Raw genomic sequence first — 27,981 nt, 5'->3', positions numbered from 1 at the left:
CCCCATGGAATAGGTTACAAGAGATTCTGGAAGACCTCTGGCACTATGCAAGTCACTGTAACTTACATGAAATAAACTACACCTCATGAAGCAGAACCTCCCAGCTGCGCTTGGTCAACCCACAAAATCATGAGAGAGCGAAATCCCGTTGTTTTCAGTCTGTTTTGGAGTGGTCTGATGGGCAGGGAGAACTGGAATAGCTATCTTCCCCACTGTCAATGCATGCTTTTCACAGCACCACCATATCATGCTTGAAGACCCCAACTGCTGGCTCATGGGTGGTAAAGGCCTGAAAGCACCTTCCAGTCAATGGGGGAATCTGCCCCAAGGAGCCACTGCTAATGAGACAGTACATCACCTCCCTTAGGTGGGTTGCAAAACCACAGGTGAAAACATGTGTCATCTAATTTTTCCAAATTGAGGGATAGTGGTTTTGCAGTATGGACATTCTCTGTGAGTGATAATACAAGAGGCAACATTTCTAGTGGTAGTCAAACAGCCTGTAATTAAGCTACTCAAACTTATATTTAATAACTTTTTTGCTTTATTCTGCATTCCACATGTGGCAGTCCCCAAACCCAATACTTGGTTTTTCTTCCCTTTCTTATTCTTTCATCATCTCCATCAACACACTTTCTCCCAATAGCAAATGCAACTTGATCCTCATCTGGTGAGTACAGAGACCCTCAAAGATCCTGGCTCTCCAGCACGGGGACCTGAGTCCTTCCTTTCAACTGTGTGCACGTCTGTCTGTGCTGGGGCTCTGTCTTGGTGAATGCCAAACGTGTAATGTACCAACTCTGAATAAATACAGGGGGCTGCTTGGACCCCAGGGTTGAGGGTCAGATGGCAGGCTGTGTCTGGCTGGGTTCCCTTACACAGAAAGTTGTGTTGACCAGCAATGTCTGCCATGGTGACACCCACCAGACCCATGTCTGGAATGGGGATGCTGGGAGAAGAGGCTACACGCTAGCCACAGGATCAGAAAGGGACAAGGTGTATGTTCCATCGGTGCCTTAGAGGGTGGTTCTGTTTCCCAGGCTGTCTTGCCTCACTGGCCAGGTGGCTGAGGAAGCAGTATGAAGGCTACCAAGCTCCAACTGGCTTCTCCAGGCCCTAGGAAAGCACAAGCCCCAAGCTAGAAGGAACTTAGAAGGGCAGGCCGTGCAGGGCCCTACAGGGATAGGCGTGCTCGGGGCTGGGATGACAGCAGCTCTTTGTTCTCTGGAGTCAGTTTTATCCACGCAAAGCCAGCTGGCTGGCTGGCGAAGAGTCAGAGGCAATTTGGGGTTAAGAACACTTTTCCATGGCACTTACCCAGAAATAACCTTCATCTCTGGATAAACCTTCCAAACTAAAGAGGTCTCTCTTCTATGCGCTACTGGGAAATCAAAACTGAGAAAAAGGACAGTCTTACTTTAATCAACTTCCAGAGTGAGGACACGCAGCTTTGAAAAGCACTGTCTCAGCAGAAGATGCAAAGATGTGTGCACAAGAATGTTTCTAGAAAGTACCAAAGGCCCCAAACATAACCACGACGTTGCCTTCTGCTCCTCCTCGATGCCACTCGGCACCCAGGGTGGGCCTGCTACTTGGTCCAGCTGACTTTGGGGATGTCATAGTGCTCCGTGAGAGTGTCCAGGTGTCTGTTGAAGTCCTGGGAAAGCCGAGGGGAAATGCCATGTCAGCACCGCCCAGTCCCCTTTCTCCACGTTCTGTCTCTCCTCAGTGAACCCCCACCCCCTCTCAAATCCACCCTGCCAGGGCTTCTGGATGCCCCACCCTTAAATGACCCTGGGGAGGTTGGGTAAATCTGCCAACACTCCAATGGCTCCTCTGCCAGGTCCCCAGCCTCTTGGCCCAGCCTGGCCCCTACGTGGCCCAGTGTCCCCCACCAGCACGTGACTTACCTCTACTCTCTGCTTGTGGGTTTTGGATGCTTTCTTCAGGATCCTTTCCATTTGCTGAAGAGAGGAGAGAAGTGGAGGTGAGTCACATGCATGGTGCAGCCCAGGCCAGCACCGGATGGAAGACAGGAGCCCGGACCAGCCTGGCTCTCACACTCAGTATGGCTGGAGGTCTCAGGATATGCACCCCGCCCCTCCCTCAACTCCACTCAGGAGGGTCCAACACGGATGCCTGGCCATAACATGCCCTACTAGGAACTCACATCAGCTGCCCTTTGGTCTGAGTGGCGGGAGACATACTAGCGTTGACTTAAGGAGACCCTGCTGGGAGCTGTATATGCGCTTCCTGCATCCTGGGGCAATTGACTGCTTTCCCAGTTTGCAGAAAAAAGTCTCAGAAGGGGTCTGAGGAAGGATGATAAATGAGGAAGGTAAAGGGCCTGACACAAAGTAGGAGCCTGAGTGACAGTGTGTGTGCGCTCAGTCATGTCTGACTCTTTGCGACCCCATGGACTATAGCCCACCAGGCTCCTCTGTCCATTGGATTTTTCCAGGCAAGAATACTGGAGTGGGTTGCCATTTTCTTACCGAACCTGTGTCTCCTGTATCTTCTGTACTGGAGGCGGATACTTTACCACTGAGCCTCCTGAGTGATGGTACACAGTGTCAACAGGGTTACAAGATCCAGATCACCCTGACAAGTGTAATTCTGGAACATCCATCCCGTACAACCACAACCTCCCCCATTCCTTGATTAACACCAATGGTAACTGGTATGAGTTAAAAGTATGGGATGCAGAGTCAGACGACCTGCGGCCACTCCTGGCTCTCTCTCTTACTAGCTGGGTGACTGCGGACAACTCACTGTGGTGCTCCCCCGCCGCCCCTGCAAATGAACCCAGCTGCCTGGTGCTGCTGCCCTGGTGCAGTCCCCGACCATGCCGACTCTGGGCTGGTCCTGTGACACGGTTTACATAACAGAACTCAGTGCCAGTGCTGAAGCCATAAGAAGACCTAGCAGCTTTTGCTTTGTGTTCTTAGAAGCTAGTCATCATGCGGGAAATCTGATGACCTTGCTGGAAAGAAAGGACCTGGAGAATGACATGATGTGTGGGGAGGGATGTCCTGGAAGGAGCACTGAGGTACCAGACATGCCATGGTGAAGCTATCTCGGATGTTCCAGCCTGGCTGGGGCTCCAGCTCCAGATGCCATCTGACTATACCAGGTTTTTGGGGAGGCCAGCAGAACCACCACCCAACTAAACCCAGTCAACCTGGGGAAGCTTGAGATATACTGTAGGCTGCCAGCTGGCTGTCTCCTTTGCTGTCTCATCTCCCTCTACATCCAGTTTGCTCCCACCTAGCTGACACTCCCCTTCTCTCTCAAGTATCTGCTTTGTCCATCCCAGGTTCTTCCTGCTGTGAGCCCACGTGGGGTCCATGTCTCCTGACAAGAGGCCATGCTGACTTGACCAGCTGTCACCAATGCCAGGCACTTGGTGGGGCTCTGCTCTCCCTCCTCCCACTCCATGCACCAAATTCACAGGCTACCATGGGTGCTGTCACATACCCCACTTCACAGACAAGATAAAACCAGGACCAGAGTGAAGAGTGGGTGATGGAGCTGGAGATGCCGAGCCTTGACCGTTTCCACCAGGTCGGAGCCTTCCTTCTAGGAGCTGTCCAGCCTATAACACCCACTGTGTTCAATCCAACACTCTTCCATAAGGGAATCCACATTTCCCAGCTGTCCTCACTTTGCCTGCATCTGCTCCCCCCACACCCCTCTCCTCTACCAAACAAAACCCTCAGGGGTACTTCATTTCCAACAAAAATTCCACCTTGATCTTCTACCCTCCAGCTGGAGGACTGTTTCTCCATTCCCTTTGACAGCATATCTTCTGAGACTTGTTTCAAATCCTTGTCTCCACCTCTGTCTTTCCCCAGCCCCATTTGGATCCACTCAAATCAGTCTTCCTTTCCTCCCCATCACAAATGCTAACTAACAGCTCAGAGTGCAGTTGATCACTTTTAATTAAAAAAAATTTTTTTTAAGGAATTCAGGGTAAATCAGGTTTATTTATGGCTGTGTGAAGGTGGGCTCTTTATGGTGGCGTATGGTCTTTCTCTCTAGTTGTGGCACTTGGGTGTAGTTGCCCCGCAGCCGGTGGGATCTTAGTTCCGTGGATCCTTGACCACTGGAACACCAGCGAAGTCCCGCTTCTTCCTCTGGGAACACTTTCTCCACTCAGCTCCTAAGGACGCGCTCTCTGCTGGTATCCTTCTGTCTTGTGCTCCTTTGTAATTTCCTCTCTCCCACCCTCTGATCATCAGAGGTCTCATCCTAGACCTCTTCTGTCATTATGCCTCCTCAAAGGATCTCAAACAGTCCCAGAACAACTACCCATACCTTTCCTCCAGACTGCAGATTCAGGTATCAAAGAATGTCCATGAGAATTCTCTACTTGAGTTTTTAACGGGCACTCAAATTTAACTTCTAAAACCAAGATCTTTTCTTTTTTTGGCTGCACTGGGTCTCTGTTGTGGCATTCAGGGTCTTCACTGCCATGCACGTTGCCTTGCTGCACACAGGCTTAGCTGCTCCAAGATATGTGGATCTTTGTTCCCTGACTGGATGGAACCCACGTCCCTTGCACTGGAAGGCAGATTCGTAACCACTGGAGAAAGAGAGTGTATGTGTGTGTGTGCGCGTGCGCACGCTCTGTTGATCCGTTGCCCCAGGGACTATAGCCCATCAGGCTCCTCTGCCCATGAAATTTTCCAGGCAAGAATACTGGAGTGGGGCAATAAGAGAAGCCACTTCAACGAGAAGCCTTCACAATACAAGGAAGAGTAGCCACTGCTGAACACAATGAGACAAGAGGCCCTCACAGCAGCAAAGACCCATTACTGCCAAAAATAAGTAAGATTTTAAATATATATATAAATATATAAAGAATACTGAAGTGTTGTGCTACTTCCTACTCCATGGGCTCTTCCTGACCCAGGGATTGGGTCTATCTCTCCTGTATTGGTACCATGTCTCCTGCATTGGCAAGTGAATTCTTTACCACTAGTGCCACCTGGGAAGCCCAAGAAGTCCCTAAAATTAAGATCTCGCTCCCCCACTTTATAGAAACCTGCTTTACTTACAGTCCTTCCAATTTCAGTAAACCAACACCTTCATTCACCCAGCTTCTCCCACCAAAAATCTTGATCATCCTTGATTCCTCTTTCCCAACCCACACCCAACCCATCAGCTTATATGGCTGTTCTTCCTTCAAAACCTATGCCAAACCTGATCCCTTCCATTACTTCCACTATGACTGCCCTACTCTGAGGGGCCATTATTGGTCACTTTGACAGTTGCATGAGCCTCTCTCTCCCATCCCATCCCAACTCCAGCAGTAAAATCCCAGCCCTGCCTCTGACTAGAACCTTAAGGAAGCGGCTTAAGTGCATTCACTTCGTAAATCCTAACCACAAACCTATTGGTTTGAGGTTGGGACTTGAGTCCACTATAGAGATGAAGAAATTAAGGTGTTGGAGGTGAGCCAGCTCGCCCAGAGTTACACCATCAAAAGCAGCAGAGGCAGAATGGGACACAATCGTATCTCTCTCTCTTTTCTCTCCTATGACTCAATTAGGCCTGGAAGTAATGAGTTAACTTCTGCTGATATTACTGGGCCAAATCACCAAGAACAGGGTTAGTTTCTCAGCCTGGGCACTAATGACATTTTGGGTCAGATCAATCTTTGCGGGGCGTGGTGGGGGGGGTGCGCACATTGTCTCACGCACTAGCAGCACTCCTCCCCACCCCCAACACACCCAAGGTGTAAAAAAACAAAAAAGAGTCTCTAAACATTGCCGAATGTCTTCTTGAGGGGGGAGGTGGGGGAGGAAACAGCATCCCGGTGGGAACCACCGGACCGAGACTGATTACTCCCTACCCCAAGCATAATGGGCAGAACTTATCTATCCCACGCCGACCTATCCTTCCTTCACCCGAATTTATTAAATATTTAACATTAAGAGAAATCATTCATTAGAGCCTGAAAAGACAACATATTTGAAGCTGCCAAAGTTGTCATGGAAACACTCTGTGGTGACTTACAGCAGCGAGAATGCTCATTTAACGTCAACCGCTAACATCACCTGAGCACTGGCTTTACGCCAGACTAAGTGCCATTTATCCACGTCACCTCCTGCAAAGTTTCCATCCCTCTTAGGAGACAGCATTATCCTGACCCTTATATCTGTGTAAACTGAGGCACCAAGAGGTGAGTCACTGGCCCAGGGTCAAGGGGCAAATGAGCGACAGCGCTGGAATCCAAACGTGTCTCTCCCCTTTGTGGTCCACTCTGGCCGAAGAGCCTTCTCGCCCTCGGAGCTTCCCCGCCGTGAACTCTTCCTCTCCTACTCGCGCACTATCTTCTCCCCAGAATTAAGGTCCTCTCTGGCCGCTCTCCCTCCCCCGTGCGTCCCGGGTCTTGCCTCTGACTCCACCCAGGGAGACCCCGACGCGCGATGCGGGGCATCCCGAGGCTTCCCACCCGCCTTACCCGCTTCTCCTGCATCTTCTCGAATGCCGCTTGGGCCGGCGTCCGCTTGTCCAGTCCACGCCGCTTCTCCTCCTCGTTCTTTTTGCTCGTTCCCATCGCCTCCAGGAGTTTCGCTTTGTCTTTGTCTTTCTTTTTCTTCTTCCTAGAAGATGAGTGGGGCAGGAGGGGTGGATAACGGCGCGTCACAGGGCAACACCGGGGGTCTCAGGGAGAGGCTTAAAGAAGAGAATACAGGGTCTCCTGGGATCTCAGGACTTACCGCTTAGTCACTCCGAGCTCTGCGACGCCTTTCAGCTTCAAGGGCCCCCTTTGGACCTGCTCATAGGCCTCCATGGCCTCCTGGAAAGTTCGGGCCGTAAAACGCCACACTTCCGGTTTGATAGTCCCGCCCCCCATGCCCGCCTCCCTTCGTTTTTATTGGTCATCTAGGCGGTGCGCATGCGGTCTTGGAATCTTGACCGAAGCCACACTTCTGGGTTCCGGGCGCCTGGCCGGGACAGACCAGCTTGTCCCAGTCTCTGCCTCCTGTCTCCTGCAAATATTGCCGACCTTGGCTCCCGCACCCGATTTCCCCCGCCTTGGGCGCCTGGACCTGGGAAGCCGATTGAACACAGCCCGTTTTCTTGGGGCTTCCCTGGTGGCTCAGACTGTAAAGAATCCGCCTGCAATGCGGGAGATCTGGGTTCCATCCCTGGGTTGGGAATATGCCCTGGAGGAGGGCACTGCAACCCACTCTAGTATTCTTGCCTGAAGAAGCCCGATGGATAGAGGAGCCTGGTGGGCCACAATCCATGGGGTCGCAAAGAGTCGGTCACGACTGAGCGACTAAGCACAGCACAGCAACGTTTTCTTGAGTGGTTTGTGCGTATTTGGATATTGTGTTCTCTGTCACTGCCATATTTGAGGGTTCAATGGATAAACTAATATTGTAAACCGTATAAGTAATCCTTAGTTTTTCAGGTGAATGAGGATAGTATGTGAAATACTTTTATGGTATTTAAAATATTTTTAAAAATCGATTTAATTGGGATACAATTTATAGACAGTAAAATGCACCCATTTAAATTGTACCCTTTTATTGTCACTTTTATGTTGTTTTGTTGTTCAGTCGCTCGGTTCTGACTCTGCCACCTCATGGACTGTAGCACACCAGGCTTCTCTGTCCGCCACTATCTCCTGGAGCTTGCCCAAACTCATATCCATGGAGCCTATGATTCCATCCAACCATCTCATCCTCTGCCGTCCCCTTCTTCTCCTGCCTTCAATCTTTCCCAGCATCAGTCTTTTACAATGAGTCAGTTCATCGCATCAGGTGGCCAAAGTATTGGAGTTTCAGCTTCAGCATCATTCCTTCCAGTGAATACTCAGAGTTGATTTCCGTAAGGACTGACTGGTTTGATCTCCTTGCTATGCAAAAGACTCTCAAGAGTCTTCTCCAGCACCACAATTCGAAAGCATCAATTCTTTGGCACAATTCATTAGTATTAAATACGTTCATAGTGTTGTGCATCTATTTAGTATTTATCAGATTACAAAAGATACACAAACATTAATTGTGGACTATGTAATTAAAAAAAAATACAGAAAAACCCAAAGAAGACACTAGAAATCACACCCATCCAGGGGAAAAAAATCTGTTACTGTGTTAATTTCTTTATTTCAATCTCTTATCTCTAATTTAATAAAGTAAAAATGGGATCTTACTCCATGCTTGCTTTCTCTTTGACTCTTTTCTCTATCAGAATATCATGACTGCTTTTATGGACTTTTTTTTTCTTTTTTCATGTATTGAGTTAAATTTTTTTATTGTTGAATTTTTAATACTGAGGAAAACAGGGAAGAAACCTAAAATCTCCCATAATTTTTTGCTAACATTAAAAATAAATATATATGTAGGTATATATACACACACACATATGTGTGCATGCTCCATGTAAGAAAACCATGCAGTATAGAAAAGGTAGAAAGAAAGAAAAAAGAAAACAAGAATAGAAAAAGCAAACAAAAGAGTAGAAACTTCCCATCTCTTTCCAAACCGATTAACACGTTCATTTTGATTCTTTACAGCACAGAAGTGTGTGTTGGTTGTTGTATAGTCACTAAGTCATGTTTGATTCTTTGTGACCCCATGAACGGTAGCCTGCCAGCCTCCTCTGTCCATGGGATTTCCCAGGCAAGAATACTGGAGTGGGTTGCCATTTCCTTCCCTCAGAGAAATTCCCAACCCAGAGATAGCACCCACATCTCACACACTGTAGGCAGATACTTTATTGCTGAGCCACCTGGGAGACCTAAAAGTGTGTATATGCCTATATATATATATCTGTGTGATGTTCTTTTATTTCTGTCCCTGATTTTTCATTCATCAAAATGTCTCGAAACTCTTCACAAGAAAGCAGGTACACCTCTACCCCACCTTTCTCAAAGCTGGATGTCTGGTGGCTGAGTGAGGCCCTCCCCAATACCATCTATGTGCCCATAAATTTTACGTGACTTTTGCAAATGGCCTGAATCTATAGTAGTGGAATTGTTGAGTCCAATAGTATCTGCATTTATGCATTTGAATTTGTACTTCTGTTGTCCAAACTGTGCCAGGGACTTTTTTGGGAGGGTATTAGCGGTGTGGAGAGGGAGAAAAAATGAAAAGAAGGGAGAAGCAAGCTCCCGTAAATCTAGAGGGGGCCCGCTGAAAGAGGGCAAGATGCCAGCCTTTTCCCGTTCTACCTGCAGGGGGCAGCAAACGACTGCCCAATTCTCCAGCCATAGGCTCAACCTTTGGCTAGCTGGAATTAATGAGATCGCCAAGGAAGAAACAGCTTTCCCATGCCAGCGAATGGGGGCGACCAGGTAGCCTCAACTTCTCAGGGAGGGACAGGACAGACTCAGGTGGGAAGATCTGTTCTCCCCTAGACAATCCAGTGGCTTAGGAGCTCCCTTTTTGTCACTTCCAAGGCTGTTTGCCATGGAGCAAGTGGCCTGACTTCTCTGAACTTCTCTTCCCTCTTTTATAAAATGAGAATGATGATTACAACAACAGGTAATACTTATATGAATTCATATGGATAACCTCATTTTCTCTCACAGTCACCTTTTGTGTAAATCATCCTCCGTTCAATTCAGTCGCTCAGTTGTGTCCAACTCTCTGCAACCCTATGGGCTGAAGCATGCCAGGCTTCCCTGCCCATCACCAACTCCTGGAGCTTGCTCAGACTCATGTCCATTGAGCCAGTGATGCCATCCAACCATCTCGTCCTCTGTCGTCCCCTTCTCCTCCTGCCTTCAATCTTTCCCAGCATCAGGGTCTTTTCCATTGAGTCAGTTCTTCACATCAGGTGGCCAAAGTACTGGAGTTTCAGCTTCAGCATCAGTCCTTCCAGTGAATATTTGGGACTGATTTCCTTGAGGACTGACTGGTTTGATCATCCGAATTATATATTAATAAAACGCTAACCCTAATTTTAATTAGCATCTTAATTTTATATTAATAGGTAGAGAAACTGAGGCAAAAACGTAATCCAATGCATACTGAGTGTTCGACCCTTGTCACCCACTGTGAGGCCATCCTCTCAAATAAGAGGATTACTTTTTAAAAATATATTTTATAGTGTATATTTTATTACATAACACATATAATATATACAGTACAGTTTTATATGCTTTTTAAAATATATATATATATTAAGTGAAGTGAAACTTGCTCAGTCATGTCCGACTCTTTGTGACCCCCATAGACTGTAGCCCACTAGGCTTCTCTATCCATGAGGTTTCCCAGGCAAGAATACTGGAGTGGGTTGCCGTTTCCTTCTCCAGGGAGGATTACTTTTATAAATCTTTTTATAAAGATTATGCATTATTTTATAAATCTTAGGAAAGTGTTTCTCAACCTTTACTCCCCATTATTACCTCCTAAAGAGAACATTTTAATTTAATTTAAAGATAAAGGTAAATACTGATGAATTAAGATTTTGTCAGGGAGGTTTAAGCTTTGGAGGGCCACTTTGTGACCTATTGAAATATTTGTTTTCTTGTCCCCCACTCTCCCAAACCAATTTTCATCCTCTTGAGGGTAGTATTAACTTCACCGATAATTTGAATTCTAAGGGGGTAAATGTGGCAAATAAACTATGAGACAATGCTTTTGATCACTTACAATTTTTATTTCATTTCTTTTCATTTGCATTTTATTTGGCTTTGTCGTGTCTTAGTTATGCGGGAATTTTTGTTGTGGTGCATGGACTCTTTAGTTGTGGCAGGCTGGCTCAGTAGTTGCAGCTTGGAGGCTCCAGGGCGTGTGTGTTCCAGTAGTTGCAGTGCATGGGCCTGGTTGCCCTGAGGCCTGTGGGATCGTAGTTCCCCCACCAGGGATCAAACCCGAGTCCTCTGCATTGCAAGGCAGATTCGTAATGACTAGACCCCCACCCCTGACTTTATATCCTCTTAAAGAGTCTCAAGATTTTCATCATATACTGCTGCTTTGTCTACAAACAAGGAAAATACAATGAATCAGTTAAGGCTTCTCAACGTCTTCATCCTCAGAGTATATTCTTCAGAATCACTTTCCAACTTTTCCAGGTTGTCAATGTCTTTGCTCTATCACATGACATCTCCCTCTGTGCTATCAAGGACTCTAGTAAGGAGCATTTCTTTAAGACAATCTGCATTGTTTTAAAAGAATAGGGTATGGAAAGGAGGAAGAAAACATGGTATGGTGGGAAAACATGGGAAATAGTGCCTTCCAAGCAAGACAGAGTTGTCGGTGACGTGGCACAGCCCTCAAATAATCCCTGGTGGGACTTCGCTGGTGGCCCAGTGGTTAAGATGTCACCTCCCACTGCAAGGGGTGCAGCTTTGATCCCAGGTCAGAGAGCTAAGATCCCACCTGCCTCATGGCCAAACTACCAAAACACAACACAGAAATAATATTGTAACAAATTCAGTACAGACTTTTGAAAAAGTGGCCCACATTAAAAAAATAAGTAATCCCTGGTATGACATGGTAATGAAATTGAGCAGGACCCTGTGGGGCGTTGCCTGTGACAGACCCCCTTGTCTTCTGCCTTTTGTATTTAGAAAAGTTTTAGTGTCCTAGGCCTTTCACAAGTTCTGAAGAGTGAACTTAATCAGAGACGTGAGAAAATGTAGAAAGAAAGGAAAACAGTCAATCCAATAATAATAGTTTAGTCATTGACATAGTAAAAGACCTTTAGTTCCTCCTCAAAAACTATAGATGATATTCCGAGCCCTAATTAAGCTGTTTCGGTTTCCCTAATGTCTCAGACAGTAAAGAATCTGGCTGCATTGCGGGAGACCTGGGTTTGATCCCTGGGTTGGGAAGATCCCCTGGAGGAGGGCATGCAAGGGTTGGGAAGATCCCCTGGAGGAGGGCATGCAACTCACTCCAGCATTCTTGCCTGGAGAATCCACATGGACAGAGGAGCCTGGTGGGCTACAGTCCACGGGGCTGCAAAGAGTCAGACACGACTGAGCGACAAAGCACAGCACAGCACAGCACACACAGCAGATACTGAAACCCCCAGCAGATGGAAGAAGTTAACTGTGTGCTGCCCACAAGCAGGGAACCTCAGGTTGGTGGAATCAGAAGGTTGACGATCGAGGTTCCCCCAAATCGCCACCTTGATACCTCACTACCAGCCAATGAAAAGGACATGCAAGAGCTGACCATTCACCCTGGGACTTGCTCTTTCACCTTGCTTCTAATAACCCTTTCCTGAAAAGCATTACGGTTTTCAGGTCTTTTGAACATGAGCTGCCCATTTTTCTTGTTTGGCCCTGCATTGGGCACCTTGCCATAAACGCTGAAATTTCCTTCTGCATAATCTGGTGTCATCAGGTTGGCTTTACTGCATGCAGTGGGGCAGACCCATGTTTGTTTCAGTTCCAACGAGCTGGGTACATCACCTCTGAGTTCTTTCCCCCACCAACCCATAAATTCAGTGCAATCATAAGAAAGCATCAGACAAATCAAAATGAGGGCCATTCTACAAAGGATCTGACTGGTACTCCTCGACCACTTTTGTTGTTGTTGTTCAATCACTAAGTCGTGTCTGACTCTTTGCAACCCCATGGACAGCAGCACGTCCTCTGTCCTTCACTATCTCCCAGACTTTGCTCGAATTCACGTCCATTGAGTTGTTGATGCCATCCAACCACCTCATCTTCTGCCTCCCCCTTCTTGTTTTGTCTTCAATCTTTCCCAGCATCAGGTTCTTTGCCAGTGAGTTGGCTCATCACATCAGGTGGCCAAAGCATTGGAGTTTCAGCTTCAGCATCAGTCCTTTCAATGAATATTCAGGGTTGATTTCCTTTAGAATTGACTAGTTTGATCCAGACTATCAAAGTAATGAAAAAAAAACTCACTAAACTTCCCCAAAACCCAAAACCACAGACTGATGATCAGGGGCCTAAGGAGACATGGTGATTAAACATAATGTGGAATCCTGCAACAGAACAAAGGATGTAACTGCTGTGTACACTCGTTCACAGCAGTATTATGCACAATAGCCAAAAGGTGAATGAAAGGACCCCAAGTCTCCTTCAGTGGATGAGTAGATGAACAGAGCATGGTAGATCCATACCATGGAATATTATTCAGCCTTAAAAAGGAAGGAGATTCTGACACATTCTATAACAAGGGTTCAGTTCTTGGTCCCTACATGCCGTGGGGCAGCTAAGCCCATGTGCCACAACTACTGAGCCTGCACTCTGGAGTCTGAGAGCAGCCACAAGAGAAGCCACCTCCTTTCAGTGAGGAGCCAGCACACTGCAACCAAAGAGTAGCCCTCCCTTGCCACAAGTAGAGAAAACCTGCACACAGCAACAAAGACCCAGCACAGGCAAAAACAGAATAAAAAATTTAAAAGGAGCCCTATGCCATTAAGAGTCATTCCCCACTCCCAATTCCCCCTCCCTCAGCCTCTGGCAACCATGAATTTGTTTTCTGTCTCTGTGGATTTGCCTGTTCTGGACATTTCAAATAAATGGGATCATACAGCATGTGGCCTTTTGTATCTGACTTCTTTAACTCAGCGTAATGCTTCTGAGGTTCATCCACGATGTGGCATGAATCAATGAATCATTCCTTGTTATGACTGGATAATATTCCATTGTATGGATGGACCACAGTTTCTTTGTCCATTCACTGATTGATGGCCATTTGTGTTGTTTCTACTTTTTGTCCGTTTTGAATAATGCTGCTGTGAACATTCACGTACAAGTTTTTATGTGGACACATTGATTTTCAGTTCTCTTCACCGAGGAGTAAAAATTGCTGGGTCACATGGTAACTCTAAGTTTAACTTTTTAAAGACCTGCCAGATTGTTTCCCAAAGTGGCTGCATAATTTTGCATTTTCATCAACAATGTGAGGGCTTCCCCAGTGGGTCGGTGGTAAAGAGTCCACCTGCAGTGCAGGGGATACTGAAGATATGGGCTCAATCCTGGGTCAGGAAGATCCCCTGGAGGAGGGCATAGCTGCTGCTGCTGCTGCTGAGTCGCTTCAGTCGTGTCCGACTCTGTGTGATCCCATAAACGGCAGCCCACCAGGCTCCCCCGTCCCTGGGATTCTCCAGGCAAGAACACTGGAGTGGGTTGCCATTTCCTTCTCCAATGTGTGAAAGTGAAAAGGGAAAGTGAAGTCACTCAGTTGTGTCCAACTCGTAACGACCCCATGGACTTCTGCCCACCAGGCTCCTCCATCTATGGGATTTTCTAGGCAAGAGTACTAACCCACTCCAATATTCTTGCCTGGAGAATCCCATGGACAGAAGAACCTGGTGGGCTATAGTCCATAGGGTCACAAAGAGTTGGATACAACTGAATGACTGAGCACGCATGCATGAACACCCACCAGCAGTGTATGCTGGTTCCAATATATCTACATCCTGGTTAACACTGATTATTGTGTGCCTTTTTTTATTATAGCCATCCTATTGAGTGTGGTTTTGATTTGCATTTAATTTATCTAATGACTAGTGATGTGGAGCATGTTTTCGTGTTCTTATCGGCCATTTGTATATCTTCTTTGGAGAGACGTCTATTCAAATCCTTTAACCGTTTTGTTTTGCTTTAATAGACATTTTCAGAGCATTTTTAAGTTCACAGCAAAACTGAGAGGAGGGTACAGAGACTTCCCTTACATCTCCTGCCCTACTAATGCACCATCTCCCCCGTTACCAACACCCCCCATCAGAGTGATGCATTTGTTATAACTAATGAATCTACCTTGACCCGTAATCAGTCAGAGTCCATAGTTTTAAATTAGAATTCACTCATGGTGTTGTACACTCTGTGGGTTTGGACAAATGTGTCATGATGCAAGTGTAATGATGCATACTCATCAGTATAGTATCATACAGAGTAGTTTCACTGCCCTAAAAATCCTCTGCGTTTTGCCTATTCATCCCTCCCTCCCCTTAAACTTCGCCTATTTTTTACTTGGGTTATTTGCCTTTTTATTGTGGTGGTGATGATGGTGTAGTTCCTAAGTAGTGTCTGACTCTTGTGATCCTGTGGACTGTAGTCTGCCAGGCTCCTCTGTCATGGGATTTCCCAGGCAAGAGTACTGGAGTGGGTTGCCGTTTCCTTCTCCTCTTTCTTTTTTGTAGACTTGTAGCGACTTCACTTTCACACATTGGAGAAGGAAATGGCAGCCCACTCCAGTGTTCTTGCCTGGAGAATCCCAGGGACGGGGGAGCCTGGTGGGCTTCCGTCTATGGGGTCACGCAGAGTCGGACATGACTGAAGTGACTTAGCAGCAGCAGCAGCAACAGTTCTTTATGTAACTTGGGGACCAGTCCTTTGCCAGTTATGTGATTTGCAAAAGTTGTCTCTGTTTTGTGGGCACGTGCGGGTTATTGTGTACACACAGCTTTTCATGTTCTCTGGGCAAATGCCCGGGAGTGGGATTGCTAAGTCACGTATAAGTGTCTGTTTAACTTTATAAAAAAAACTGCCAACTCATTTTCCAGAGTGGCTGTACCATTTTGCATCACCATGAGCAATGTATAAGAGTTCCAGCTGCTCCATATCCTTGTCAATACTTGGTATTGTCATTTTTTTTTTCAAAAAAATAATCCTCGGGGGTTCTTTAAAGGCTTGATCATAATCATACTTAATAAGATGGCTTCACATATTTGGAAGCTGAGGCAGGGGCCAGAGAAGCCTGGTGGGAGGAACTGTGATGTTTCATGCCATGGAGAGAAGGGATGAGGGAAGGGGAAGACCCAAGGGTGGTTCAGGGGGCCTGGAGTGTGGGGCTGGAAGTGGATAGGCAGGAGAGGAAAGTGGAAGGAGGCTAGATCCAGAGTGAGAAGGGCAGGGAGTACCAGGCTGGGAACGTCGGACTCCCAGACTTTCTGCCCAAGAGGATTCTGGGTCTTCATAACATTGGCAGCTGCTACGTTATACAGTAAGTTCTCTACATATGAACCTTCAAGTTGCAAACTCAAAGATGTGAACATGCCTCTGGCCCCAGCAAGGAATCAGAATCTGTGCCATCAGCGTCAGACGGGCGTGAAATTGCAGCTTGCCCTTCATCTCCTGTTGCCGATAGTCCTTCAGCTTTACCGCATCTCACCTCTTCTCCCTCCTCCAGGTAGTCACTCTTCTGGACTGTTCATTTGATGCCAGCCCCTGTATGCCAGCTATTGTACTGTACTACTGTAATTTTCAAGGTACTGTACTGTAGGATTTTAAATGCTTTATTTTGTGTGTTTGCTTTTTATGTACTAATTTTGTGAAAAGTATTATTACTGTGTGAACAGTACCCAAAGCCAATTGTGTTAGTTGAGTACTTAGACTAACTTTGTTGGACTTAACGAATGAATTGGACTTAAGAACGTGCTCTTGGAATGAAATTCATTCAATGTGTAGGGGAAATTACTGAATTTACCCCTTGAGGAGGCATGGTGCACATTAAAGGGTCTGACAAGTCCTGCAATAAAGAACTGCGGTGTTAGTTTAACCCAGACTTAGACATTAGATTGCTTCTCTCAAGCTGCAACATCATTCTCATCATCATCTCCAACGCACACCTCATCCACCTCGTTCACTATCATGTGTCTAGAATTGGCTTATATCCAATGGTCAAAATTTTCTTTTTTGGTTGGGGAATGATCTCATTAGATCTTCAGAACAACTCTGTGTTGTTGTTGATGTTTGATTCTTTGCGACCCCATGGATCACAGCCCATCAGACTCCTCTGTCCATGGGATTTCCCAGACAGCAATACTGGATTGGGTTGCCATTTCCTTCTCCAGGGGATCTTCCTGACCCAGGGATTTAAACCAAGTCTCCTGCTTTGGCAGGCAGATTCTTTACTACTGTATGAAGTAGGTACTAATATAATTTCCATCTCACAAACAAGGCTCAGAGAGGCCAGGTGGCTTGCCTAAGACCACACAGTTAGTGGGTAAAGAGCTGGAATTTGACCTGAAGTGTGCTGGCAGCCTCTCCACCATCCTGCCCATCTCTCAAAGGTGCCCCATACCCCCAGTCTCACTGGTGATGGCAAGTGTGGTCTCCCCACTGAGGGCTGCCCTGTGACCTCCCGGAGCCCTTCTCCTTGCCCTGATGGCTGTGGACATAATTCTCAGGCTGTTGCCCAGAGAGCTTGGCTGTAACTTGAGTCTCAGGCTGGGGGTGATGAGGAGGATGGGCAGGTGACAGCCAGGGCAGGGAGATTTGCCCAGACACTGGTGAGCAGCAGCCTGGCAACCGGTGTGGCCCCGAGGAGATTGGGGGGCTTTGGGAGTCTGTTCTGGAGTCCAGGCAGAGGTCTCCACTATGGGCAACAAGCAAACAGTCTTCACTCATGAGCAACTGGAAGCTTATCAGGTAGGGGTGATGGACCAAGCCATCGGTGGGTTTGGCAGCTTGGCTGTTTTCTTGACTGAAGAAATGGGGACAGCATCCCTTCATCCTGGGATGAGGGGGCACAGTCAGCAAGCATTCCTGGGGTGGCTCTGTGTGTGGATTCAGGCAGCGATGGGTTGTGGGAGAGGAAGGAGGCACCCCCCCACCCATCAGGCAGGGTCTGGGTTAAGCCAACATCTCTCTCCACAGGACTGCACCTTCTTCACGAGAAAGGAAATCATGAGGTCAGTCTGAGGAGGAAGGGAAGAAGAGCTGGGCACTTTCTATATGCTTTGCAATTTGACTGCACTCGATGCTTAATGGGGGAATTGCGTGCTCAGTTGGTGGATGGACGCAGAGATGGGAAGGCTGCTGAGAAGTTCCATCTGGTCCTATTGTCACACCTCTAGGCTGACGAGCTTGGGCTTTCTCCCAAAGGTGGCAGGGAGCCATAGAGAGTGTGTGAGCAGGGGCGATGCAGATCAGCATGTTAAAAACTTCCCCTTGAGGCCCAGTGAGAACAGGCTGGGACCCCACGGGGCAGAGTCTAGAGCCAGCTCTGGGCGGTGGGGTTGACATCGAGGTTAGGTGGCCCCAGCCTCCTGCAGATTCCTGGTGTGAGTGAGATGGGCACGGAGGGGCTATTCTACAGCATCACTCATCCCATGGAGCCATTATCCAGAGGCCGGACCCATGAACTTTGACCTGTGAAACCCAAGCTGGCTGGGGTTTGACTGCAGAGTGATCAGGGCCAAGGTCCCAATTGTGTGGGTGCAGGACATCCATTATTGATGGGCACAGCTTCCACCAGTAAGCCCCATTGTCTGGGCGAGGACAGTTCACAGGGTCACCCTGACCATCATGATCGGATTACTGACAGGGAAACTGAGGCTAACACAGGGGAGGCTGACCTCAGACCCCTGGGTGGATGGGTAGAGACCCAAAGAGTTTGAGGCTAACATTTGTGTGTCTCAAGCCACACAGACCTATTGAGCAGAAAGGGGGAAAAGGGGAAGAGGGACCTACTCGAGGCCACACAGAAACCCAAACCCAGGCTATTCTCTGAAGGGACCCAGCAGTGAAGTTCCAGATAACCCCTATTCCAGTTCCTAGCCATCATAAGACCCAGAGGCTTCTATCCCCTTCTGAGACGTCCCTGACAACTTCAGGATCTCTGGCTCATCAAGGATGGTCTATACAAGGTGACTGCTCAACAGGTTCCAGTGACGGTATGGTATAGCCAGGCAAGGGCATTGGAGTAGACACCTGACCCCACCATCTAGGCATTGTGTATGGCCTTTGCTGTTTTGCAAAATGCCTTTCATTTACCCTTTTGAAAAACCTGAATATTAGCCTTTGTCTCTGGCCCCTTGAGGGAACTGCAACCCCCATTATGGAGGGAGAGAAGGAAAGTGTGAGGATGAGGGTCTTGTCAACAGTGTGATGATGTCCAGCAAATCATAGATTCACTCAGAGTCTCTGAATGCTCAATGTGAGGTGACCTTGCCTTAAGCACTCTCCTTTCTGTCAACCCCATCTTCCTGGTGAGCTCTTATTTGTGCTTCAAAGCCCAGCATCTAGCACCCATGCTGCCTCCTCCAGGAAGTCCTTCCTTCTCCTTGGCTTACTTTTCCCACTCTAGTTTCCCCTAGCTTTGGGGTCTTCTCTTTTTTTTTTTTTTACATTTTAAAAACAATGAATGAATTAATTTTCTGGCAGCTCTGGGTCTGGGTTGCTGGGTAGGGTTCTCCAGTTTTGGTGAGCAGGGTCTACTCTCTAGTTGCGATATGTGGGCTTCTCATTGCAGTGGCTTCTCTTGGGAGCATGGGCTCAAAGATGTGTGGGCTTCAGTGGTTGTGGTGTATGAGCTCAGTAGTTGCCTCATGGCCTGCGGGATCTTCCCAGACCAGGGACCAAACCTGTGTCCCCTGCATTGGCAGGTGGATTCTTAATCACTGGACCTCCAGGGAAGTCCCTGGGGTCCTCTCTTTACCGTGGCCTTGTCCCTAGGGAGAAAAAGGTGTCTTTGTGTGTGTGAGGGTTGGGCCCAGGGCTGATGGCTCTTGGAGGCTCAGCATCTTTCAGTGTACAGTGAGCATCTGTGAAAGTGAGACCTTTCCCAGACCTTCTCCCAGACCTTCTCATTGTTTCCCTCCCCACACTAGGCTCTTCTATCGCTACCAGGACCTGGCCCCTCAGCTTGTCCCTCTCGACTATACCAGCTGCCCTGATGTGAAGGTGCCCTATGAGCTCATTGGCAGCATGCCTGAGCTGAAGGTATGCCTGGGGCCCTGGGGCAGGCATGGGCAAAACTAGAAGGGATGTCCCTTGCTGTATTTCTCTGAGGTGACTATTGCAATTATTTCTATTTTACAGGTGAAGAAACTGAATCTCAGAGAGGTTAAGAAACTTGTTTATGGTCACACAGCTAAGACATGAGAGAGACACGATTCAAACTCTGGGTTGTGGGAAAGATGAGATGAGATAGTGCAGGTAAAGGGCTTAGCACAGGGCCTGTGACATGGCAAGTACTCAGGAACATTGTGCTGAGTACATGCTAAGTCTCTTCAGTCATGCCCAACTCTTTGCAACCCTATGGACCGTAAGCCTGCCAGGCTCTTCTGTACATGGGGATTTTCCAGGCAAGAATACTAGAAGTGGGTTGCTGTGTCCTCTTCCAGGGGATCTTCCCAACCCAGGGATTGAACCTGCATCTCTTATGTCTCCAGCATTGGCAGGCAAGTTCTTTACCACTAGCACCACAAGGGAAGCCCACTCAGGAACATGAGTTCTTCTTTTTCATAGTAGAAGCCATTAAAGACAGATTCTTTTCAGCAGGATGTTTGACGCTAGTTTGTGACTCTGGAGGGGACTTGTGGGGTAAGTGACAGAGAACAGAGATTATTTTATCACAAGGACAGAAGCCTCATTCAAGAGGGACAGGAAGTGTTGTGCTTTGGAATCCCCCTCCATAATTCAGCTTCTCCGAGGAAGAGGCTTCAGTCTCAGGCAGCCTGTTCTCTTGAGGTAGTGAAGGGAAACACCACCTGCCCCAGATTTCCTCCCATCAGCTCTGCAACAAGCAGAAATGAGGTTCCTCCACTCCAACTGTTCAGAAACTCTGCCAAGGCAGCCTCTGATTGGCCATCTGGAGTCACATGATCATCCTAGAGGCACTTGCCATTGCCTGGTGAATGGAAATCCCTGATTGGCCTCACTGGGGTCATGTGACTGCCTCTGAAGCCAGAATGGGGGTTAGCTGGCACCCAGGCCATAGGGGAGGAGACTGGAGTTGCGTGGAGTCCTCTCCAGGGATCACAGGAGGAAGAGAGCCTTGGTGAAGGGCACTCAGAGGTTCCCAGGAAGGTGGGGGCTGACAGTGAGACCACACAGAGCCCCAGAGAACCTGGTAAGGAGTGGATTTTCTGTCTCTAGGACAACCCCTTCCGTCAGAGGATCGCCCAGGTCTTCTCTGAGGATGGGGATGGCCACATGACCTTGGACAACTTCCTGGACATGTTTTCTGTGATGAGTGAAATGGCTCCCCGTGACCTCAAAGCCTACTACGCTTTTAAAATTTATGGTGTGTGCACAGACCCCAGGGTGGGGAAGTGGGAACGAACCCAGGTCTTGGGCTGCATGGCCATCACATATGTCTCACCAAGGGCTCTGAGGCCCTGCCTGACCCTGTCCTTCACCCCACCTTGGCACCTCCCCCTCCACCCTATCCCTTTGCTAATTCCATCCAGCTACACTGGCCTGGCTGTTTCCCCAACACGTCAAACCCTTTCCTGCCTCTGGGCCTTTGCCTCTGGCGTGCCTTTTGTCTAGAATACCTTTCCCCTAGTTCCTTCTTACCTTGATATCTCTCGGGCCAAAGCAGTCCCTGCCTCCTAGTCACTCCCCGTGCCACATTCTATTTCTCTCCTAGCATGGAGCAGTGCTACCTAACTTCTTGTTCATTGATCTGTTCACGTCTTATTGATTTTCTCTCGGAAGAGACCCAGGAGCAGTGACAGTGTTTGGTTTGCCATCTGTCTCTGTGACTGGCACGTAGTAGGTGTTCAGTGAATACTTGTTGAATGAATGAATGAAAACTTATCACAGTGCCTGGCACAAAGTAGGCACTCAATAAATACTTATTGAAAGAAGGAATGAATGAAAACCCATTATCACTCGCCTGAGACATAGTAATGTTAGTCTCTCAGTTGTGTCCAACTCTTTGCAACCCCATGGACTGCAGCTTGCCAGACTCCTCTGTCCATGGGATGCTCCAGGCAAGAATACTGGAGTGGGTAGCCTTTCTCTCCAGGAGATCTTCCCCACCCGGGGATCGAGCCTGAGTCTCCTGAATTGCAGGCAGATTCTTTACTGTCTAGGCCCCCAGAGATTGACACATAGTCAGTGCTCATTAATACCTGAGGGAATGAATGACCTCCCAGCAGTTACCTACTCAATTCCAAAGCAAGATCTGGCTGTTAGTCCAGGGTCTTGGGTTCCCTCCAGTGCCTCAGTTTCTTCCTTTGTCACATGGGGACAAGATGTGCTCACCACTGGCCCAGCCCACCTGGTCCCTGTTATCTGGTCACCCCACGTCCCCACCTGTCCTGCTGTGCAGACTTTAACAATGATGACTACATCTGTGCGTGGGACCTGGAGCAGACGGTGACTAAGCTGACTCGGGGGGAGCTGAGCACTGAGGAGGTGAGCCTGATATGTGAGAAGGTGCTGGATGAAGCCGATGGGGACCATGATGGGCGGCTGTCCCTGGAAGACTTCCAGAACATGATCCTTCGGGCACCAGACTTCCTCAGGTGATATTCCTCACCACCCGGCACAATCCATTCCCATGTACGAGAGGAGTGCTCACGGATTAGATCCACAGACTTCTGTGAAATTTCCTCCATTTTTTCATTTGTGACCTTGGGGAACTTTCCCGACCTCCCTGGCCTCAGTCTGTGTCTTTTGAATGGGGCTAATTAGAGACTCTGGGGACACCTCTTGTAGGTGGACACAGCTCTTTGGGTGAGTAGAACATGGTTGGGACTTCAGCCCTCACTTGCCTGAACACTTTGCAGTGAACAGACTGGACAACTGTACTTGGCAACCCTAGGGAGAATCAGTGCTCTAGGGAGGATTGTTGTTCAGTTGCTCAATCGTGTCCAAGTCTTTTGCGACCCCATGGACTGTAGTCGGCCAGTCCAAGGGATTTTCCTGGCAAGAATACTGGAGTGGGTTGCCATTTCCTTCTCCAGGGGATCCAGCATAGATTAAATGAATTAATACAGGGTGTGGGTGGGAATACATGGGAGATGTTTTTGTGTCTCCCATGAGCTTGGAGTGGTTTTTACACTTTTAAATGGTTGGGGGGGTGGGAATCATACTCCACAACACATGAAAGCAATATAAAACTCAGATTTCCATGTCCATGGCTGGTTTTACTGGCATAGAGCCATGCTTATTTGTGTTCATGGTGTCCATAGCTGCTTTTGAGCTTTAAGGTGACATTGAGTCACTGTGCAAAGTTGTAAATATCAATCATTTGGCCCTTAGCAGAAGAAAGTTGACTGACCTTGAAAGAATTTAGAGCAGTTTCTTGCACACAGTAGGTGCTCAATAACTGTGTGCTATTGTTACTGCTGTGGCTTTCATGCCCAGAGGACCTCCTTCCTCTACCCCGGATAAGCAAGGCTGGTCTCCTGACCACTGAGACATGAATAATGACACCATGCGTCCCTTGCCGCTGACTGAGTACCTAATGTGTGTCCTGCTCTGCATATTTGCCTCTTTTTAGCCCTCATTACTGTCTGAGCCACCAAGCTTCCCTGGTGGCTCAGACGTTAAAGAATCTGCCTGCAATGCAGGAGACCTGGGTTTGATCCTTGGGTGGGGAAGATCCCCTGGAGAAGGGAATGTTTACACACTCCAGTATTCTTGCCTGGAGAATCCCATGGCCAGGGGAGCCTGGGCAGCTACAGCCCATAGGGTTGCAAAGAGTCGGACATGACTGAGTGACGAACACTTTCCATTCTTTCAGCCCTCGTTACAGTTCAGCTGAGGAGGGATAGCTGTTACCCCCATTTTGTTGTTCAGTCGCTCAGTCGTGTCTGACTCTCTGCGACCCCATGGACTGCAGCACGCCAGGCTTCCCTGTAATTCACCATCTCCCGGAGCTTGCCCAAACTCATATCCATCGTGCCTGTGATGCCATCCAACCATCTTGTCCTCTGTCATCCCCTTCTCCTCCTGGCTTCCATCTTTCCCAGCATCAGGGTCTTTGCAAATGAGTCAGCTCTTCGCATCAGGTGGCCAAAGTATTGGACCTTCATCTTCAGCATCAGTCCTTCCAACGAATATTTAGGGTTGATTTCCTTTAGGATGGACTGGTTGGATTTCCTTGTAGTCCAAGGGACTCTCAAGAGTCTTCTCCAACACCACAGTTCAAAAGCATCAATTCTTCAGGGCTGAGCCTTCTTTATGGTCCAGCTGTCCCATCCTCGACTACTAGGAAAACCATAGCTCTGACTATACAGACATTTGTCAGCAAAGCAGTGTCTCTGCTTTTTAATATGCTGTCCAGGTTTGTCATAGCTTTTCTTCCAAGCAGCAAGTGTCTTTTAATTTCATGGCTGCAGTCACTGTTTGCAGTGATTTTCGAGCCCAAGAAAATAAAGTCTGTCATTGTTTCCATTGTTTCCCCTTCTATTTGCCATGAAGTGATGGAACCAGATGTCATGATCTTAGTTTTTTGAATGTTGAGTTTTAAGCCAGCTTTTTCACTCTCTCACTTTCATCAAGAGGCTCTTTAGTTCCTCTTATCTGAGGTTATTGATATTTCTCCCGGCAATCTTGATTCCAGCTTGTGCTTCATCCTGTCCAGCATTTTGCATGATGTATTCTGCACATAAGTTAAAATAAGCAGGGTGACAATATACAGTCTTGACGTACTCCTTTCTCAATTTGGAACTAGTTCATTGTTCCATGTCTTGTTCTAACTGTTACTTCTTGATCTGCATACACATTTCTCAGGAGGCAGGTCAGGTGGTCTAGTATTCCCATCTCTTTAAGAATTTTCCACAGTTTGTTGTGATCCACACAGTCAAAGGCTTTAGAGTAGCCAATGAAGTAGAAGCAGGTGTTTTTCTGGAATTCTCTTGCTTTTTCCATGATCCAGCGAATGCTGACAATTCGATTTCTGGTTCCTCTGCCTTTTCTTAATCTAGCTTGTACTTCTGGAAGTTCTCGGTTCATGTACTGTTGAAGCCTAGCTTGGAGAATTTGAACATGACTTTGCTAGCATGTGAAATGAGTGTAATTGTGTGGTAGTTTGAACATTCTTTGGCATTGCCCATCTTTGGGATTGAAATGAAAACTGACCTTTTCCAGTCCTTTGGCTGGTATATCGAGTGCGGTTCTTTTAGGATTTAAAGTAGCTCAGCTGGAATCCCGTCATCTCCACTAGCTTTGTTCATAGTGATGCTTCCTAAAGCCCACTTGACTTCACATTCCAGGGTGTCTGGCTCTAGGTGAGTGATCCATCACACCATCGTGATTATCTGGGTCATGAAGATATTTTCTATATAGTTCTTCTGTGTATTCTTGCCAACTCTTCTTAATATCTTCTGCCTCTGTTAGGCCCATACCATTTCTGTCCTTTATTGGGCCTATCTTTGCATGAAATATTCTTCTGTTTTCTCCAATTATCTTAAAGAGACCTCTAGTCTTTCCCATTCTATTGTTTTCCTCTATTTCTTTGCATTTTTCACTTAGGAAGGCTTTCTCATCTCTCTTTGGTCTTCTTTGGAACTCTGCATATAGATGGGTATATCTTTCCTTTTCTCCTTTGCTTTTCGCTTCTCTTTTTTTCTCAGCTATTTGTAAGGTCTCCTCAGACAGCCATTTTACCTTTTTGCATTTCTTTTTCTTGGGGATGGTTTTGATCACTGTCTCCTGTACAATGTCGTGAATTTCCATCCATAGTTTCAGGCACTCTGTCTATCAGATCTAGTCCCTTAAATCTATTTCTCACTTCCACTGTATAGTCATAAGGGATTTGATTTAGGTCATACATGAATGGCCTAGTGGTTTTCACTACTTTCTTCAATTTTAGTCTGAATTTTGTAATAAGCAGTTCATGATCTGAGCCACAGTCAGCTCCTGGTCTTGTTTTTGCTGACTGTATAGAGCTTCTTCATTTTTGGCTGCAAAGAATATAATCAATCTGATTTTTTATTGACCATCTGGTGATGTCCATGTGTAGAGTTGTCTCTTGTGTTGTTGGAGGAGGGTGTTTGCTTTGACCAGTGCGTTCTCTTGGCAAAACTCTGTTAGCTTTTGCCTTGCTTCATTTTGTACAAGGCCAAACTTGCCTGTAGTCCAGGTGTCTCTTGACTCCCTACTTTTGCATTCCAGTCCCCTATGATGAAAAGGACATCTTTTTTTGGTGTTAGTTCTAGAAGATCTTTTATGTCTTCATAGAACTGTTTGACTTGAGCTTCTTCAGGCTTGGATTACTGTGACATTGGGGCATACTTGGGGCATAGGCTTGGAGTACTGTGATATTGAATGGTGTGCCTTGGAAACAAACTGAGATCATTCTGTCATTTTTGAGATTGCACCCAAGTACTGCAGTTTGGACTGTTTTGTTGGCCATGAGGACTACTCCATTTTGTTTTTTTTGAGGGATTCTTGCCCACAGTGATAGACGTAATGGTCATCTGAGTTAAACTCTCCCATTCCCATCCGTTTTAGTGCACTGATTCCTAAAATGCCAGTGTTCATTCTCGCCATCTCCTGTTTGACCACTTTCAATTTATCTTGATTAATGGACTTCCCTTGTGGCTCAGATGGTAAAGAATTCATCTGCAATGCGGGAGACCTGGGTTTGATCCCTGGGTTGGGAAGATCTCCTGGAGGAGGGATGACCACCCACTCCAGTATTCTTGCCTGGAGGATCCCCATGGACAGAGAAGCCTGGTGGGCTACAGTCCATACGGTCACAAAGAATCGGCCATGACTGAGCGACTAAGCACAGAACAGCACACATGGACCTAACATTCCATGTTCCTTTCCAATATTGTTCCTTACAGCATCTGACTTTACTTTCACCTCCAGACGGGGCATTGTTACCACTTTGACTCAGCCTCTTCATTCCTTCTGAAGCTATTTCTCCACTCTTCTCCAGTAGCATATTGGGCACCTACCGACCCGGGGAGTTCCTCTTTCAGTATCCTATCATTTTGTCTTTTCATACTGTTCATGGGGTTCTTAAGGCAAGAATGCTGAAGTGGTTTGCCATTCCCTTATTCAGTGGACCACATTTTGTCAGAACTCTCCACCATGACCCATCTATCTTGGGTGGCCCTACATGGCATGGTTCATAGTTTCATTGAGTTGGACAAGGCTGTGATCCATGTGATCAGCTTGGTTAGTTTTCTGTAATTGTGGTTTTCATTCTGTCTGCCCTCTGATAGGTGAGGATGAGGTTTGTGGAAACTTCCTGGTGGGAGGGACTGGCTGTAGGGAAAACTAGGTCTTGCTCTGGCAGGGCCATACTCAGTAACTCTTTAATCCAATTTTCTGCTGATGGGTGGGGCTGTGTTCCCTCCCTGTAGTCTGGCCTGAGGTCAAACTATGGCAGGGACAATGACTGCTTCATTCACCTGGTAGTCCTTTTTAGGAGGTTGCCATTATCCTCATTTTACAGGGAAGTAAACTGAGGCCCAGAGAGGTAGCCTTAGAGTCTGGGGCAGAGCCAGGATGTAATCTCTGATCCAAAATGATGTGCTCTCAACTCCTGTGGGGGCCAGGAAGACCATGGCCTAGGGCTTATTGAAGGGGTCCATCTCCCCCAACCCACCCACCATGGCTCCTTGCCTGCCTTGGGGACTCCCGGTGGGAGAGTTGGGGAGGGGGATGAAGGGAGGCTGCTCTCTGCCTGCTGACAGACTCCTTTCCTCTCTGCACCCAGCACCTTCCACATCCGCATCTGAGGGCACCACGGAGGAGCCGGGCCAGAGGACGTTGGGGCGAACCCCTCATCCTGCTGTGAAATCTGGTTTCCCTGGGCTCTGGGAATAAATGCACATCACTGAGTCACAGCTGCCTGGAAAATGTGTTTTCCCCCTAAACCTGGTAGATCAGAGGGAGGAAGCCTGGGATCGCACCTCTGTCCTCAATGTGTGATTCTGGTGTGGCTGCACCCTCTGTGGGTCTTCCCATTTGCACAAGGAAAGGGCTGACTCTGGACGTCTCTCCACCGTGAGGGCTGGAAGTGACTCGCCTGGTGGGCAGAGGAGATGAGGCCCCTGCCGCCCCACCCCAGGGCATCCCAAAGGGTGGAACATGACTACTCAAGTCCCCCTTTCTCCCCTCAATCCCTGAATTTCTCAAGGCGACTAAAGCTTCACCTCCTCATTGATTCATCAGAACTGCCAGAGGAGGCCTCTGGGCAGGAATGTCACTCATTGAGGCCGGCACAGTGCTTTGTAGTCATGAAGCACCTGCCATTCTGCCATTGCGTTGACTCCCTGTGACATTCCAGCAGGGCTGGCAGGGAAGCACTCCCACTTCATTGAGAGACAGTGGAGTGACTTGCCCAAGGCCACACCTGAAGTCACTTGCAGGGGCAGACTTGAGCC

General features: G+C 47.6%; 2 protein-coding genes across 2 annotated transcripts; one reads left to right on the top strand and one right to left on the bottom strand.

The window, feature by feature from the left end:
* Nucleotides 1-1,401: 1,401 nt before the first annotated feature.
* FAM32A (family with sequence similarity 32 member A) lies at nucleotides 1,402-6,856 on the bottom strand. The gene is made up of 4 exons (XM_055430712.2): nucleotides 6,729-6,856; nucleotides 6,470-6,611; nucleotides 1,911-1,964; nucleotides 1,402-1,657 (listed from the first exon to the last, which is right to left on the bottom strand). The coding sequence occupies exons 1-4, from the start codon at nucleotides 6,800-6,802 to the stop codon at nucleotides 1,589-1,591; spliced, it is 339 nt and encodes a 112-aa protein (XP_055286687.1). The 5' UTR covers nucleotides 6,803-6,856; the 3' UTR covers nucleotides 1,402-1,588.
* Nucleotides 6,110-27,501, top strand: CIB3 (calcium and integrin binding family member 3). Its single transcript, XM_055430711.2, has 8 exons — nucleotides 6,110-6,187; nucleotides 16,083-16,161; nucleotides 17,552-17,586; nucleotides 19,507-19,618; nucleotides 19,718-19,741; nucleotides 20,777-20,924; nucleotides 21,960-22,155; nucleotides 27,312-27,501. Exons 2-8 carry the CDS (start codon nucleotides 16,111-16,113, stop codon nucleotides 27,331-27,333), a joined length of 588 nt encoding a protein of 195 aa, XP_055286686.1. The 5' UTR covers nucleotides 6,110-6,187; nucleotides 16,083-16,110; the 3' UTR covers nucleotides 27,334-27,501.
* The last annotated feature ends 480 nt before the right edge of the window (nucleotides 27,502-27,981 follow it).

The sequence above is a fragment of the Moschus berezovskii genome, chromosome 8 (genome assembly GCF_049115385.1).
Source record: "Moschus berezovskii isolate FMDL1 chromosome 8, NW_MosBer_1.0, whole genome shotgun sequence".
NCBI lineage: Eukaryota > Metazoa > Chordata > Mammalia > Artiodactyla > Moschidae > Moschus > Moschus berezovskii.
Note: the sequence above shows the minus strand (reverse complement) of the source record. Positions and strands in the feature narration are given on the sequence as shown.

Coding starts and splice junctions, on each gene's coding strand:
- FAM32A (XM_055430712.2), bottom strand. CDS start 6,802: ATGGAGGCCTATGAGCAGGTCCAAAGGGGGCCCTTGAAGCTGAAAGGC. Junction 6,612..6,728: donor GAGCTCGGAGTGACTAAGCG/GTAAGTCCTGAG, acceptor CTCATCTTCTAG/GAAGAAGAAAAAGAAAGACA. Junction 1,658..1,910: donor CCCACAAGCAGAGAGTAGAG/GTAAGTCACGTG, acceptor CGGCTTTCCCAG/GACTTCAACAGACACCTGGA.
- CIB3 (XM_055430711.2), top strand. CDS start 16,111: ATGCCAGCCCCTGTATGCCAGCTATTGTACTGTACTACTGTAATTTTC. Junction 19,619..19,717: donor GCAGCATGCCTGAGCTGAAG/GTATGCCTGGGG, acceptor TCTATTTTACAG/GTGAAGAAACTGAATCTCAG. Junction 22,156..27,311: donor CGGGCACCAGACTTCCTCAG/GTGATATTCCTC, acceptor CTCTGCACCCAG/CACCTTCCACATCCGCATCT.